The 16,285-nt window shown below is 33.5% G+C and overlaps 4 protein-coding genes across 6 annotated transcripts; 1 reads left to right on the forward strand and 3 right to left on the reverse strand.

Moving 5' to 3' along the window:
• Positions 1–734: 734 nt before the first annotated feature.
• LOC108725603 (uncharacterized) lies at positions 735–1,608 on the reverse strand. Its single transcript, XM_018452727.1, has 3 exons — positions 1,558–1,608; positions 1,299–1,439; positions 735–1,233 (listed from the first exon to the last, which is right to left on the reverse strand). Exons 2-3 carry the CDS (start codon positions 1,413–1,415, stop codon positions 778–780), a joined length of 573 nt encoding a protein of 190 aa, XP_018308229.1. The 5' UTR covers positions 1,416–1,439; positions 1,558–1,608; the 3' UTR covers positions 735–777.
• LOC108725602 (uncharacterized) lies at positions 1,411–5,760 on the reverse strand. The gene is made up of 7 exons (XM_018452726.1): positions 5,389–5,760; positions 5,134–5,303; positions 4,571–4,819; positions 4,341–4,501; positions 4,057–4,146; positions 2,917–3,977; positions 1,411–1,614 (listed from the first exon to the last, which is right to left on the reverse strand). Exons 1-7 carry the CDS (start codon positions 5,508–5,510, stop codon positions 1,599–1,601), a joined length of 1,869 nt encoding a protein of 622 aa, XP_018308228.1. The 5' UTR covers positions 5,511–5,760; the 3' UTR covers positions 1,411–1,598.
• Positions 5,761–7,227: 1,467 nt separating this feature from the next.
• On the forward strand, positions 7,228–13,767 carry Cpsf5 (cleavage and polyadenylation specificity factor subunit 5). 2 transcript variants are annotated; one of them, XM_018452483.1, is made up of 6 exons: positions 7,320–7,515; positions 11,978–12,178; positions 12,270–12,333; positions 13,217–13,382; positions 13,467–13,581; positions 13,677–13,767. In XM_018452483.1, exons 1-6 carry the CDS (start codon positions 7,397–7,399, stop codon positions 13,696–13,698), a joined length of 687 nt encoding a protein of 228 aa, XP_018307985.1. In that variant the 5' UTR covers positions 7,320–7,396; the 3' UTR covers positions 13,699–13,767. The 2 variants fall into 2 exon arrangements, with proteins under 2 accessions (XP_018307986.1, XP_018307985.1); XM_018452484.1 differs by having other exon boundaries at positions 7,228–7,515; positions 13,217–13,581.
• Positions 13,768–14,562: 795 nt separating this feature from the next.
• On the reverse strand, positions 14,563–16,073 carry LOC108725501 (UPF0553 protein C9orf64). Of its 2 annotated transcripts, none has more exons than XM_018452545.1 (2): positions 15,773–16,073; positions 14,563–15,696 (listed from the first exon to the last, which is right to left on the reverse strand). In XM_018452545.1, exons 1-2 carry the CDS (start codon positions 15,909–15,911, stop codon positions 14,702–14,704), a joined length of 1,134 nt encoding a protein of 377 aa, XP_018308047.1. In that variant the 5' UTR covers positions 15,912–16,073; the 3' UTR covers positions 14,563–14,701. The 2 variants fall into 2 exon arrangements, with proteins under 2 accessions (XP_018308047.1, XP_018308048.1); XM_018452546.1 differs by having other exon boundaries at positions 14,564–15,696; positions 15,800–16,073.
• Between the last annotated feature and the right edge of the window lie 212 nt (positions 16,074–16,285).

Raw genomic sequence — 16,285 nt, forward strand, 5'->3', positions numbered from 1 at the left:
GCAAAAATGTCTGTCACATGATGCTTTCAATCATGAAATTTTTCATAATTGCTTTCGCTGCGCACGAAAAAGCCATATTTTTGTACACGTACAAAAATTTTATAGCGTTTTCAAATGGAGTGGGTTTGAATCTAACCTATCTATCATGAAACATGTCGAAATGAATTTCGATCGGAATTATTCCGTTTTCCCTAGAAAACACAATAGAAATCTAGGGAATAGTTGAATAATTTCGATCGGAATCTATTCCGACTTTTTCCATGATAGGTACCTTGGGCACCTATCATGGAAAAATATTTGTTTTTAAGTTAGAAATATGTCATTAAAATTTTGGTCACGAATTGTGGGACACCCTATATATCGATGTTCAATAACAAGAATCTCATAGCTGAATTTTAATATGCAACAGAAAAATGAGAAGCATTTCTATGTTACTTTTATTCATTCAGTATACATAAACATATTGAGATACATTAATTGTTAAAACGATTTTTTATAAATCTTACATATTCTTGAATTTATAAAAAATTATCAAAATTATATATCAAAATTATTTTAAGTTTTCTTCAGAATTATCTTTAATTTATATATTTATCTCTTTTTTATAAGATATATTTATCTTAAATTTTATATATCAAGATTATCATGATATAATATACTGTATCTATTATCATATCTAATCTGGAAAATATGAGATATATAGAATCATATAAAATGTAAATAAGCACTAGGAACAACTGTAAATAAGCAAGAAACTGTATCAGGACTTTTGTATATTCATACTTTTCTGCATATTCCAAGCATGCTTCTGCGACTGCCTGGTGGACACATTCTTTTGGGAACGGTCGTTATTATCATGAAGGGCGCAATGTCCAATGGTATACATTCCAATTGAAAAGTAGTCTTATTCACGCCTAATACTCCTGTAGGCGCGCACGGACCACCTATAGTTCTGAGAGGATAACACACACCGTTGTACGGAACTACGCCGTCTTCTGAGCAGGGATTCTCCACACAACGAGGAAGTACCTCGTTCTTTAGAAGTACGACGTAATTCTTGTATGAACAGGGACCCTGTCTGTAGGCTTCGTAGCACGAGTCATTTAACGGGAAGTACAGGAACCGTGGCCTACAGTCGCACACCCAGGAATTCTTCGCACCATTGCCTGGATAAAGAAGCATATTTTCCGGGCAACTACCCGGTATTGATACGGGTATACGTTCCGTTATCGTCTGTGAGAAGACGAGTATATATAAAAAAAATTGTTCCTCATAATTTCATATTAATATTATATTACCGTAGAGTTACCACCGCTAACATGGGATGTTTCCTCGTCAGTCGGAAATATCAGATCCTGGCCTCGTATCACATAAATATACACGAGAAATACGATTCCGACGTATAAGCGCTTCATCTTCGCTATTAGACAAGATTATGTCTTTAAGAAGAATAAAAGTATATCGGTATCTATAAACTTGATGTGTGTGTGCAGACAGGGATATGGGAAATTCCAAACATAGTTTTGCATAAATTAATATTAATGCGTTTCTACCGACCAGGCAACAGTAAAAATAACTCGATCCGCTTCGGATCTTCTTCACTTGAATGACAAACTAAAAAAGAAAAACATCAATGAAATATGTTTACTTAAAAAAACATCTATTATAATCTCTCGATTACAAATTGTCTAAACAGTCACTAGCATTATAATTGTGCCTTAATAATTACATTTTCTCATTCTATAATTATAATTATTTTAAATATGTAGATTTAATAAAAAAAAAATATCAATAATTAGACGAAAATCTTTTGATGTCGATAATTTCAGGAATTTACATTTTTTAACAAGTTGCACATATGTTATAAAATTAATTTTTTATATATTTAAAAAATTATTAAAAAAGTATAACAATATATTTTACTTATTTCTAGTAAAACGGTTAGAAATAATTTTTCTTTTTACATATAATAAAATTATTTATTTTAATATTTTAAGTAATTATAAATTGCTAGCTTTATGTTTAATATTCCAATATATAATTAGGCATATATAAAATTGAGCTAAATCGAATATCCATTTATATATATAAAAAAATCACTGTAGAAGTCATTTAATATTCAACTTATTATACATACGTTTCCGTACATATATCATAGTACAAAATGCAAAGAATAAATTTAAGCACTAAATGAAACAGAGATTTTAATTGTTTCAATTTCGATCGTTAGATTTATCACCAATAGTATTAGCAACATAGTACATTCTTATATGTTACAAAAAATACTGATTTAATAAAATCTAAAATAATTCAAAATAATTTAAAATAACATTATGCCATGTGAATTTTCAACACATTCAATAATGCTCTTTTTTTTAAAGCTATTAAAGAGATTCTCCAGTCATTTGATATAGGAACTTCATCAAATTTTGAAAATAAATTTGTTATAAAAATAGAGGCATTCCTAAATTAAAAAAAATTTTTTTTACCATCTGGATCGAAAGTTATTTCAATAAAAAAAGTAATATTTTTTAAATTTGTACTCTAATAGAAATATATGAAAATGTATTACAAAATAATGATAAAAATCTCCATTTTTTTATATAAGTATTATGTGAATTCAAAAATACTTATGTAAAGTTACACATTGAGATGCAAACAAAATTAATTGTTCAGTAAATAAACAAAATTTTTATATAACTTTCACATGTATGTAGTTTAGTTAAAGCGTAAATATTAATATATGTAAATATTATTTTATGCCCCTGGAACCTCATTAATAAACGATATTTAGATACACGCAATTCTTGATTCTATGTCCAGAAATTGACAATTTTGAAAATTGGCAAATTTCGAAAAATTTTAGAATGATTCTTTATCAGTACAATAATTCGAGTATATACTTTACAAATTTACCGATCTTTAGAAAGATTCAATGAATCTCCCATGTCGATCGATTGCGATGATTGTTGCTTTTTATGCAACGCTGTCATGTCCAGCATATTCCCGAAGTCAGATTTAATGCTCGATATTGTCAAATCCTCTGTTCCTTGATATTCGCCCGGCCTGCCGATCTTCGTCGGGTCGGTTTGTGAATCCAATTTCTTTCGATCGTTCGTATAATCGTCAACGCTCACCGAGAAATTTCTGCAAACCTCCGATGTGCTGATACTCTTAAAGGGTGATGAGATCGCGTCAACAGTGACGAAATCACCCGGTTTTCGTTCACTACCGTCCATGTCCTTTGCCGGTGAGATCTTGCCAAGGGGACCGAACAGATTCGCAATATTGCGCATATACGTGGACGGTGAGGGCGATGAAGTTCTTGTGAAGTCTGCGATGGAGAACCCCGATAACTTCGCTAGATCGGTAGTAGGAAAATTCGCCAGCTTCGTCAAATCCGGAAATTTTGTAATCTGTTGAGTGATATCCGCTAATGGAAAGTCAGGATTTGTTCGAGACTTGGCACTGCTATCACCAATCAGATTCGGTAGTTTCGAGAAGTCCGCAGGTGCGAAATCATAGTCGCACTTCGCATTCTTCACCGACACTGTGAGTTCGCCCGATTGGAAGCTTGGTATTATCTCCGATGGTGATATATGCTTGGAACTCACGATGGAATTTCCGTCTTTGATCTGGGTGATAGACGCGGCGTCGTTAGGGCCTATGGTATTGTCCTTCTTGATGCTGTCTCGGGAGGTCGACGGTTGTAATACGAACGGCTTGGAAGTAGGCGTTATTATGGCACCTCCATCAGGTTTGAAGTTGACCGGCGCAAGGAAAACAGCTGCGTTACTGGCCGTAAGTCCTACACCAGGAGGCCCCAACGATTCTGAGGCAGATACCAGAGGAAATTTCATGGTTAGAAAATCAGGTGTATTGCTATCCTCCGAGCCTGGACATATCATCTCCCTGATTACATCCCAATATGAGCTGTTTGATCTGTTTCGACCGGGTAATTTTGATGCCAAGGAACACTATTAACATAGATTAGTACATAGATTAGTATATAGATTAATGAGGACTTATTTGCATTTGTCATTGTGATATACTCACCCTTAAACGTTCGAGATACGTCGTATTACCATTAAAATTGGCAGTAAAGTCAATGCCACCGTCACTCTTATAATATTCTATACTTCTTCTCTACAAAAGTAAACAAAATAAATATCAGTGACAAACGTGATAACACAATACATAAGATAATCTTTTATAGAATCTAATAATTTAATTTCCAAATTTTGACATATACATCTTGATTAATTGGACTTTAATTCAATTTAATTTATGCATAGGAGAGAAAAACGCTGGAAACGAGTTAATTATTACAAAACATTTACAATTTCCTCCAATGTATCCTGAGAGAGAAAGTGCTCCTGCGATAATGTGTAACTGAGAAGCATAGGTCGAGGATATTCATGGGGTCTGTTTTCAGGTGGCGGTAAAGACCAAAAGACATTAAAATTTGATTCATAACAATTACCATCCATATTGTAAGGTGCTGCAAAATAGAATGAAATGATCATTCAGTGGTATGTTGCACAACAAAGAAATTATTCAAAATACTTACAGCATATCAATCCTACACACGGTATGTATCCATTATCACTAGGTCCCTTCATCTTAATCTGATAATCCAACTGAGAGTCCACATCTCTTAAAGAAGGTGATGCATGAGAACGTGGATGAGAATGATACCAGCCTACCAATGTTACGCGTTTCCACTCCATGGCTCTTGCGATTTCAGCCTCTACGGCTGCAGCAGCTGATTTGTCCTTACCAGAGTATCGACATGGAAACGCGCACGTTATAAAAAGATCTACAAGATATATCTTTTAGTAAATCAATAATACACGATGAAATAATTATGAATGCTTTCCAGTAAGAGACACAAATAACATAGTATGACACAGCAAATTATTATATTCTTAAGTTTGTTTAGCTGAGCTTCTTGCATGTTTCATCTTTTTTTTCTCTTCAATGGAAAAAAAAAGATGAACAGTGCAAGATTTATCTGAAGAGAACAGGCCTCTTGCCAATGTTAAACAAAGATAAAATGATCAATGTGTTACACCATGTCCTTGCTGGAAAGCATATATATATATATATCACATAATTAAGAAAGAAATCTACTGTGTGAATTAATATCCCAATTGCCACCCAAATAGCCACAAATTTCCTTGTCCGTTAGGTGACAATGTAAATCTACTAACAAAGCTGCAGTAGTTGTGATGGTCACTAGGAAGGGCTGTATCTTTCCTAGTGTGCTAAATGATGTAAGTTCTACCATCGTGCTCATATCCCTGTGAAGTATATCACCATAATTTTCATAAATATGTTATAAATATTTCATATAAATAGGCATAATTCTTTTGTATGAGAGCTTACATGGCATGACTTCGTATTCCCAAATTGGCATGTTTCACTGGAACCCTTATTATTTGGACTGGAGGATTGATTTGAATTTTCTCACCACCCTCCTCTATGATGTCGGTCAGACATGTTTCCATGATTTCAATATATTTTAGAAGACTAAACAACAGAAATAAGACGTCGAGAAGTCCACATATGTTCCTCTTCCCTTTTTTTTCTTCTAGATATACAAACTATAAACATCAAAACAGCGCTTGCCTCATTGGAAAATTTAAATTTTATCGTTACTATGTTATGTCTCAGAAAACTGTGATAGCGTTTTCTAACTAGCGTTTATTTTATTAATTATAAATAAATTTCTGTGGCAAACCAAAAAGACGCTTCCTATCGACAGTGTTATCACTTAACCCAACCTGACTTGCTAGAGCATTGTTGACATGAAGTCTGTTCTTTGTGGCTGCACTACAATTATATTGGAGAAAGAGAAAAGATAGAAAATGCAAAAAATTCAACACCGCAAAGATTGTGCTGCAAGCTATAATATGCTAATAAACAAGGGCTACAATATTCTATCAACTTTTTTATTTTATAATTATAAAATAAATATGTTTCTGACTGCAGACTCAATTATACAGCAATCTCTTAATTTCCTTTTAGAGCAAAAAGAAAACTCCCATAGAAAAAAATAAAAGGAAAGGAACTTATAATAAAAAAGAATCTTAAAAAATAAAAAGGAGGAACTTCTAATTTCGTTACTACGCAGCTAGTTTGTCATTGGCTGTTTGGATTTTGTCCAATATTTTGGACAACAGAGAGACACACTTCTTCTTTATTACACCATGGGCCCATGTAGGCCAATTGCATTGGCCTATGTCGAGTGTAGGATCACAGCAATTTCAGCCAATCAGACAAACTTCCTAAGGTTACTCGATGCTGCCATTGGTCTAGTGAGTTTGCTTGATTAGCTGAGGTTGCTGTGATCGCTGCACTTATGCCCGTATTCATAGTCAGGCCTTATATTTAAGGCTTCCTTAAATTTATCTTCAGATGCTCTACGAATTATTACATTGGCTACTGAGCATCTAAAGATAAATTTAAGGAAGCCTTAAGTACAAGGTCTGACTATGAATACAGGCCTTAAAGTCGATTCTGTATCTTCAACAAGGTAAAAATGACAAAAGTGAGCAAATTTACTAGATGTTGACCAATGAAATTATCAATATTCTAGTAAATTTGCTCATTTTTGTAATTTTCATCTCGTTTCAAGATACAGAATCGATCTCCTAGTTACACCCTAAAGGTACCTTTTTATGCTGACGCTCGACGCTCATTTTCAGCGTCAAAATAGGTCACGTGATCAAAATTAATACTTGATATTCGTCAATTTCTATCACGAGATTTATATGTGATTTGACGCCGAAAATGAGCGTCGAGCGTCAGTATGAAAAGGTACCTTAAGGGCCACTGCATCAAGCTCAGTTGATCTAACTAGGCCAGTTAGTCCATCGGAATTGACCAATCGCATTTGTCATTTTGTTTGAAGAATTGACAGATTGGTCAATTCCGATGGATTAATTGGCCCCGTTAAGTTAACTGAGCTTTGGTGATGCGGGGTCTACAATAGAAGTCGTAGCAATCGTAGGGTCTTAAATCGTAGAAAATTGACCAATCACAGTCGAATATGAGAAGAATAATCAACTGTGATTGGTCAATTTTCTAGGACTTAAGCCCTTACGAGCGCTACGACTTCTATTGTAGACCCTGCATAAGAGGATTTATTTATTGGACTGGAAGTGGCCATAAAAGCCGGTCGACCATCTTATGATCTAGTGAGGGTGGTTGGGGAATGGGGGTAGTGGTCGCGCCACGCGCGGTATCGGCGTCCATCCGTACTCCATTACTCCATATTCCATTGCGTTGCGGTATCGCCTGGTGCCTGCGATCAGTACAGTTTAGAATTAGAACAATTCAGAGGTACGAATTGCTAAAGAACAACCGGGAGCTTCCACCTGAAGGGTTGAAAATGGCAATGGCGACGAACCAAGTTAAGGGCAGCGGCTGGCCACGGAGAGCGAGCAACAGTTCGTTCGAGGGGAAGGTGGTGCAGAATCAATCGGTTACCATCAACAGGACCGTTAATTTGTAAGTGACGCAATGTGACGCGCGAGATCTATTTAGAATTAATTGTGTTTTGATCGCCTCTCTTCTGTAGAAACGACCACGACCACGACCGATCTCGGCAGACGCGCTAACAATATCACGTCTTCCTAAAAGAGAAAAAAAAATGAAAGAAAGGAACTATCTCTTTCTCTCCTGTCGCGATGAACGATCGGCCGTTTGTCCTTTTACCTTGAGATTCTTGAGGAATTTTAAGCAACTTGTATCCGTTTTTCACATACCAAGCGCTATGCATTGTTTACAGTGGAAAGCTACTGTGACTTGTACACGATAGATAGTATGATTTATGATGGTACCATTTGCTTAAGATTCTCCAATTTAGATGATATAGCGTCGCACACGAACTATTACGCGAGATTTTGCCGTCATTCAATTTTGCGCGCAGCGTCGAGCATTGTTTCCTTTTTGTGATATCATAAACTAAGTCTAATTACTTTCAGTTATGCCTTTGCATTCGTAATGCAAGGAATCAGTTATTGATTCTTGTGTGTAAAGAGGCAACCCGTTGTGTCCCTTTTCTTTTCGTTTTAATTGTTAAAGTGCAATTTATATCTTAAGATTTCGCACTCCGCAGATCTCGAACGATTCTAACAAGGCTGTATTATTTTCTAAGTTTGTATGATCGCCAGGGAAGCCCTGTATATGTTTTATTCATGATTTCACTCTTCCATTTTATGTAAGATATGCTATATCTATATGTATTATATGTATACATATGTACTGCATTGTACGAAGTAGTTCACAATTATATATATACACCTAGTTATATTACATTTTAAGATAGTACCTAATATGATACAAATATTGCGATTATTCTGACTAGTTTGTTATAAGAAGGCAATACCAATCTTCTTAAAACAAACTCAATTGTACACAAGATCTATGTACGTTATATGATCATATAGATGACTATTTATGCTTCTTATTATATATGTGCATCTCTAATGTTATATTTGCAGCATTTTGTGTTATAAGTCAAAATGTTACAGAGTATATTTATATGTCAATATATATTTCGACATCATGCAGACTTTTGCATGTATTTATCAAATATTTATAGCTTATCTTTTTTATTGTTGAAAGTTCTCAATATTATCTTCTTTGAACAAGCTTTACTTATTATTACAATATGATTATGTTGTATGACTGATACATCAAGTCATATTTATTGAGATGAAAAATTTATCTAAAGAGACATTTAAATAATTTTATAAAACAATCCACAATATATGTAATACTTGTAAGCATGGCAAATGATAATAGAATTCGAAGATTATAATGAAATATTCGTGTTATTTATTGAGTACTTGTTAAAATACTTATTTGTGCAAATACAATTGTAATGTCACAAATAACAAAATTATGTTTGCCTGTTATTTATATTTAATTTGATTATAACACACAGGTGTTCAATGTGAATGTAGAAGAGCTTTAATTTATCGATGTGTTGAGATACTAATGTTTTATACATGCGTATGTAAAAACTGAATATAAAGTGATATTTTTGTGACAAATAAACTATCATTATATATGGAATGTAATATTAGATGTATATTACATTGCATTATCAGTATTTGGTTCTATATTTATAATTATACTTAAACTGCATAAGTTTTGCAAATTCAGAAAACAAACGTGTAAGAAAAATAATATAATGACGATTGGAGAAACTTTGTCCTATTGAAATTCTAAATGAAAAAATTAGTCTCTTTTATTACAAAATTTTATGTACCTGATGTAATGTATTCTAATTAACAAAGTGATATTTAATAATAATAAAGGCTCTTTGATAATAAAACAATTTTTTCTAATTTAAATATCTGTACATCTGTCTATAAGGGTGATCCTTATTTTTCGATTTTTCGAATTCTTTCTGTCTCATCCCCTAGAATGGTTTCAATCCATGAAAAAATAAAAATTAATTAATAAAACAAAAATAATTTCTGGAAAATTTAGCTTAAACATTTGAATTCGTTATATTAAACTATTAGCTTCAGTTTTTATAGCATATTTTCTACAAAAATCTGCTTATAGCACTTTTCTTTTATGTGTAACATACACAGAGTATCTGGTAAGGTTTGACAAAGCGCTCGTGTGTAGATAGAGCGGACTAAACTGTATTGAAAAGTCCTGTACCATTTTGCAATTTTCGCAATAATTAACAAAATATTAATTGTTAAAAATTGCCGAATATTGGTCTTCAATAATTTTTTCCTCAAATACTATCAACTTTACAGAAAAACTGTAAGAGACAAAAATTGTTTATTTTCTTCTCATAGAATTCTAAGAATTTTTTATCAACTTTTTTTAGTACTGCATTTCCTTATTGGCAACTATTTTTACCAACATGAGGAAATATGGTATTAAAAAATAAACAATTTTTGTCTCTCGCTTTTCTGTAAAGTTGATCGTATTTGAATAAAAAATTATTGAAAACTAATATTCAGCGATTTTTAGTAATTAATATCTTGTTAATTATTGCAAAAATTGCAAAATGATAGAGGACTTTTCGACTCACAATCAGTTTAGTCCGTTGCTTTTCTGTATCTGTTTGAGTCCTCGTACGTCTTATTTGAACAATTAGGTGAATTGTTAATGTCTGAAAAATGAGAAAAGAAGTTATTGCATTTTTTGCTTATTTAAGCTAGAAAAGATTTATCCATGGGCTAAAAAAGTGTTGGTAATATGTTTGAGAGCAAAATTGATTTAAAACGTGATGAATTCCATATTTTTATTAATAAAACAATTTTTTACATTTTACATAATAATTAATAATTATATTATAATCGTAATTATTAGTCATTGGTACTATCTTGAAAAATTCCAAGTCACTAAAAAAAAAATTCTGTGATTTTAGTTCAATCATGTATATGATCCCTTCCTAGGATTGTGTTCAGATTTTCACTTAAGTGCCTCCCAAATATTCCAAAATCATTTTATGCTTGTTTAACATTCAGTGAACAACGAGGATAAAATGATATCTGTACCCGATTCCGTAACTTCTAACGACAGTTCGATGTATTGTCGCTATACAACTTTTTACGATTTATAATACCCGCAACGACAGTATAACGATACCAACACTGTTGTTAAGAATTACAGAGTCAGGGTACTGAATGACACTTGGATGGAAATCTGAACATGGCCCTGGAAAGGGATTCCACATGTTTTATTCAACAATATAAGATCCTCTTCTAGGGGATCCCCTCCTAGGAAGATCTTAAAAAACGAGTGGAATTCTTTCTCAGGGCTGTGTTTTCACTTCAGTTCCATCCAGGTATCATTTTATCCTTATTCACCGATTGTTTAACAAAGTTTAATAATACCTGGGAGGTACTTGAGTGAGAATCTGAACATAGATTTGGGAAGGAATCTTACCTTGTTAAACAAAAAATGTATGAAATAATGACAACAGTGTAATCCAGATACAGATTTCTTAATAATAAGTGAATTTTAAGATTTAACGATTCATATAAAATTCAAAACAACTACGGATTTTCTTTATTGAATTGAACTGAAGTTTCACAGATTTTTGTTAGTAACTTGGAATTATTCGAGGTAGTGCCAATGACTAATAACTACGATTATAATATAATTATTAATTATTATGTAATATAAAATGTAAAAATCGCTTCATTAATGAAAATATGAAATTCATCATGCTTTGCCCTCAAACATACTACCAACACTTTTTTAGCCCATGAATCAATTTTTTCTAGCTTAAATAAGCAAAAAATGCAATAACTCCTTTTTTTATGTTTCAGACATTAATAATTCGCCTAATTATTTAAGAACCACTTCGACCAATCCGATTAACTTTAATTGACGATTAAGCCATTAAAATTGCCCAATCGCATTTGTCATTTCGCTTAATGACTAACCGTCGATTAAAGTTCATCAGAGTTGGTCGAAGTGGCTCTAAATGAAATGGAGTCTCAAATGATGTAGAAAAGCAAGACACATATATTAAAAAAAGTAAAGCTCTATAGGCTGATTTTTGTGGAAAATACACTATAAAAATCAATCCTGATAGCATAGTATGACAAAACTCAAATGTTTAGCGAGCTGGAGGCATGGATTGTGTTGATCAAGCTAAAATTTTACAGAAATTATTTTTTTGTGAATTGTGGACCTATTCTAGGGAGTGAGGTGAAAAACATTCGAAAAATCAAAAAATAAGAACCACTCTGTCTATATACACATTACTGCTTAAATTAAAAAAAAAAAAAACAAATACTGCTAATATTGAAATATGAAAATAGCGAAAAAATTTAAATTGTTACACTGTGCATATTTATGTAGTTTCTGTAATTAAATATTGTAATATCGCATCAAGCTGTATTTGAAGAAACTGGATTTAATTACTGATGGATTAAGTTAAACATATACAGGAGCCTAACAAAAGAATACAACTCATTTATCATAGATATCCTTTGACAAACTATACATTTGGAACAAAAGAGCCACTCTTCGAGAAAGATCCATCAGTACCAGCAAGGTTTCAGCGCATGAGAGATGAATTCGACAAGATCGGCATGCGGAGAAGCGTAGAAGGTGTCTTATTGGTACATGAGCATGGACTTCCACACGTTCTTCTTCTGCAACTTGGCACAACATTCTTCAAATTGTAAGTTTCGAGAATTTATAAATTACGTATTTGAAAAATGATTCATTTTAATGACTGAATTTTGTACATTTCCTTTTTTATATTATTCCAGACCTGGCGGAGAACTCAATACAGGAGAAGATGAGGTAGAGGGCCTAAAACGGCTCCTTACAGAGGTAACAGTTAACACGACGCCTTACGCTGCCTTACAGGCTGGCTAGGAGTGGCACTTTTATATCGTTAGATTGTAACATTGTCTCTATAAACATCATGATTATTGTATAAACCCTGCAAACGTTTGTAGAACTCATGTAACCGGGCCTGTAGCTCCACATAGGGGCTTGTTCTTTTATTCTTATAATATTTTGTACTTTTGGCGTGCTGCATGCCCGGACACTTCGATGTTGAAAGATATCGCACGTTATTGTATCTGGTTGGCTAAGAACATTGTTCTTATTTCGATAGTGTATATGTTAGCACAGAGAGAAATACAGAAGAGACAAGATAAAATGCAAGAATGTAAAATAGTGACAAGAAGAATGTATATAAATATCGCGAATTTTTTAAATTTATAAGTTCAGAAAACCGATTATATCGAATAGGGTTTAGAATTTTATTGTAAGAGAAAATTATCTGATCGGCATAATATGTAGGCCTACGAATTCATTCGCAATTGTCATTAATAAACTTGAGATTTGTATGATCTCTATTATATTCTTTACTAAAACTATTAGCATATGTAACGATTTTACTTAATTAGGTATTCATATGAACACTATATTGATGCTATAGGTGAAAGAAAATGTACATGTGTTCTTGAATATCCATATCAGTTTTTTTATTCTAAAGAGACTTATAGCTACATGTCAATCGTCGATAAACCTGAATATTGTTAGAATTGATGCTATTAGGTGATCACCGCAAGTGTCTCGAAATATAATAAATATTGTGCAACCATGTTCTTAGTAGACTGACAAAAGAAGAATGTATTTTATTCTCATAGTTTACTTGAAGCTCAATATAGTACAATGTTAAACAGCAAATGGGATTGCTTTCTAGACCTTTGGACGACAGGACGGGGTGAAGCAAGAATGGGTTATAGAAGATACAATTGGAAACTGGTGGCGTCCGAACTTTGAACCACCTCAGTATCCGTACGTGCCGCCACACATTACAAAACCGAAAGAACACAAGAGACTATTTCTCGTACAGTTGCAAGAGAAAGGTATAACGACAAATCGGAAGTTTCGGTATATGTATTTAATTAATCTTATAAATATATTTACTCTCTTGTTATTTTTATATTTAGCTCTCTTTGCTGTACCTAAAAATTATAAGTTAGTTGCTGCACCTTTATTTGAATTGTACGATAACTCACAAGGCTACGGTCCTATAATCTCATCTCTACCACAATCTCTGTGCAGGTATGTATTTAAAAAAAATCAACTTTTTGTGTGATACACATTTTGGTGATGTAAACGTAACTTATTACAAATTTGCATCTATTTTTGTATTTCAGGTTTAATTTCATCTACATGTGAAACTAGAATTAGAAGAACAAAACTGAAATTTTGTTTAATTTAATAAAATCTTATTAAAAACTTAATAAATAGCCATGTACGTGTATGAAATAATTGCTGATATTTGAAAGAAATTTCTGATCTGTGTGTATATGATACATATTATGAATTAAACCATTTTTAATTAGTATTTTTTTATATAATCTCTATATAATCTCATTCCATCAACTCTTATATCTAGATGATAGAAATGTAAATTTCTGTATTTTGTTCTTATAGCTGTAATATACAGTAAGAGATACAATCCATTTGACCATGTTAAAATGTACATATAGGTTTTTATTAGCTTTATTTTTCAATGTAATTAAACTGTACTAATCATTTTAAAAAATTGATTTTTCAAAAATAACAATTATACGAATAATGTTATAAGAAACTATGAACACGAACAATGTATATTTTTCTGCTAAGTCCTAAAAATACTTCCATAATAAAATTATAATGATAAAATATAAGATTATAGTATATCAGTAATTTAATAATTTTTATCCCTGTTATAACAAAAAAAAGACAGAAGACAGCCTAACAAAACAGTTTACTTGTTTGGTAATTAAATCACTGATTTATCTTATAAGTAACAATATTTGAAAAATATAATTCATATAAACATCTTTATCAAACATACTCCTATTATTGTCATAATAAATAGTTAATTGATTTTCTATCTTATATTTTTATCTTTCTTATGTAATATCACATCGCAATATGTGATATCTTAATATTTTATTTTATCAATAATTATCTAATTTTTTATATATAATGTTTGAAAGAGCTGTTTATCCTGGAACATGTAATTAACTTTATTTCATTTTCTCTTGCATTTTATACATAATACAATACAAAATATAATAAAAAAAAGCTGAATATTGAAGGAACAGATGTAATTTGATTTCTTTGGAACTTGATATATGGAATTTCCTAATTTTTTCCATTTAGGCGATATTTTTGCATCCCATGCAATCCTCTAGTAGTAAATGGTTCTTGTTTTGTGGAATGGTATGTGTTCCAATTCTTGCGCATACTCTCGCCGATAATCCCACAAGTAATGATCGATCACAATCGCGTTGACATCCGTCGACGGATTCAAGCCCAATTTCGAATCGGCAGCGATCAATCTTCGCACCTCGTCGCGTACCTGCTCGACCGCCTCGATTGAGCAGGCACGTATCTCAACCTCCTCCCTGCTGCCTTGCTTCAACAGTTCGTCGGATTTCAGCTTGCTCATGAGCGAGTCACTGTAGCGCATAGTGCCATAATGTACAAGCACTTGAGGGATACGATAATCGGCGAACATCGTAATGCTGTCGATATCATGGAATTCGCCGAGTCCGCGTCCCTCGAAGCAGGCCCAGATGTCGCCAATCAATATCTGAGCCCTCTTGTAAATGCTGATCCTGTGCCCTTCGTAATCAGCTTCGTCCCGGTACGATTCAAATTCCTTGACAATCAGTTGAAGCAGCTTCTCCGCTGAGCCTTTACACAACTTGATACATTCCACAAATGTGCCTTTATACTTGTCCAACAGAACTTTCCCAGCCTCACGCAGGCCCTTAATTCTGTTGTATATAAGCGGAATTTTGACTTCGTTGTCACCTTGGAAAATGATATCTGCATCTTGTTGCGTTATCTGCGAATAATACTTAGGATCCCACATAGGTTTTCCTTCGTCAATGGCTCGGCTGACAGCGGCACAAAACGCAAAGTAGCCGTTCTCTCCATTGACGCTCCACTTTTTCGCGCCCGTCTCGGTCCAAAATGAGAAGTTCAACGTGTCCAGCACGAATATCCAGTCCACCGCCTTGGAATCGTCGGGCTTGGGGTGGAATCTGATTTGCGAGAAATTACCCTCGCGGATCTTACCGGTCTTTAAACCATCGAGGATCGCCAATGCCAGTTTTTTTACACCTGCTTGCTCGATGAATACATCCTTCGCCAAGCCGGCGACTAGCTTCGCAGACTCTTTTGGCATCAGAACCATGATGTCAGAAAACTTGCTGGCTGATTGATTTAACTCAAACTACTTCGAACAACTTACTTCGACAGTTAACGACAGTCTGCTTACTCCAGACGTTCCAGTCAAGATACTGGTCAACGAATACTCCAAAGCGATTTTGTGCTTCTTCCAGGTGATTCATCAGCAAGATATGGCATATATCTGATAATATTGGGAACATAGCTGACCAACATAGACAGAAATGGTTCGATACCGATGGATGATCGATATCGAATATTGGTTAATATTTTCGTCATTTCCGACCTCGTCATTGTTTTTATGTTTTAATTGTAACTGCGCGAACTATCCTCCTCTGTAAAATTTTTATTGTCGATTAATTATTCTATATATCGAATGGACGCCAATGATGGGAAATTGCCCCGCGCAACACGGAGAATCAGCCCCTCCACTTTTACCCCACCAAGGACGCCGCGCTCGGCCAATTTTTGCTGAATTCACCCTGCATCCGATTTTCGTCGTACGACGTTCTGCATCCAATCAGAAAACAGGATTCCGATAATACGAAGCAAAATTCATCGGAATCCTGTTTTCTGA

The sequence above is a fragment of the Mycetomoellerius zeteki genome, unplaced genomic scaffold, assembly GCF_001594055.1.
Source record: "Mycetomoellerius zeteki isolate Tzet28-1 unplaced genomic scaffold, Tzet1.0 scaffold35, whole genome shotgun sequence".
NCBI classification, from domain to species: domain Eukaryota; kingdom Metazoa; phylum Arthropoda; class Insecta; order Hymenoptera; family Formicidae; genus Mycetomoellerius; species Mycetomoellerius zeteki.

Bases quoted from the DNA above. Each gene is read 5' to 3' on its own strand.
- LOC108725603 (XM_018452727.1), bottom strand. From the start codon at position 1,415: ATGAAGCGCTTATACGTCGGAATCGTATTTCTCGTGTATATTTATGTG. The intron at 1,234-1,298 runs GTAATATAATAT...GTCTTCTCACAG, and splicing joins TTAGCGGTGGTAACTCTACG to ACGATAACGGAACGTATACC.
- LOC108725602 (XM_018452726.1), bottom strand. From the start codon at position 5,510: ATGGAAACATGTCTGACCGACATCATAGAGGAGGGTGGTGAGAAAATT. The intron at 5,304-5,388 runs GTAAGCTCTCAT...TATACTTCACAG, and splicing joins GGAATACGAAGTCATGCCAT to GGATATGAGCACGATGGTAG. The intron at 4,147-4,340 runs GTAAATGTTTTG...TTACTTTTGTAG, and splicing joins AGGATACATTGGAGGAAATT to AGAAGAAGTATAGAATATTA.
- Cpsf5 (XM_018452484.1), top strand. From the start codon at position 7,397: ATGGCAATGGCGACGAACCAAGTTAAGGGCAGCGGCTGGCCACGGAGA. The intron at 7,516-11,977 runs GTAAGTGACGCA...CATTTATCATAG, and splicing joins ATCAACAGGACCGTTAATTT to ATATCCTTTGACAAACTATA. The intron at 12,334-13,216 runs GTAACAGTTAAC...ATTGCTTTCTAG, and splicing joins TAAAACGGCTCCTTACAGAG to ACCTTTGGACGACAGGACGG.
- LOC108725501 (XM_018452545.1), bottom strand. From the start codon at position 15,911: ATGTTCCCAATATTATCAGATATATGCCATATCTTGCTGATGAATCAC. The intron at 15,697-15,772 runs GTAAGTTGTTCG...TGATGCCAAAAG, and splicing joins GACTGTCGTTAACTGTCGAA to AGTCTGCGAAGCTAGTCGCC.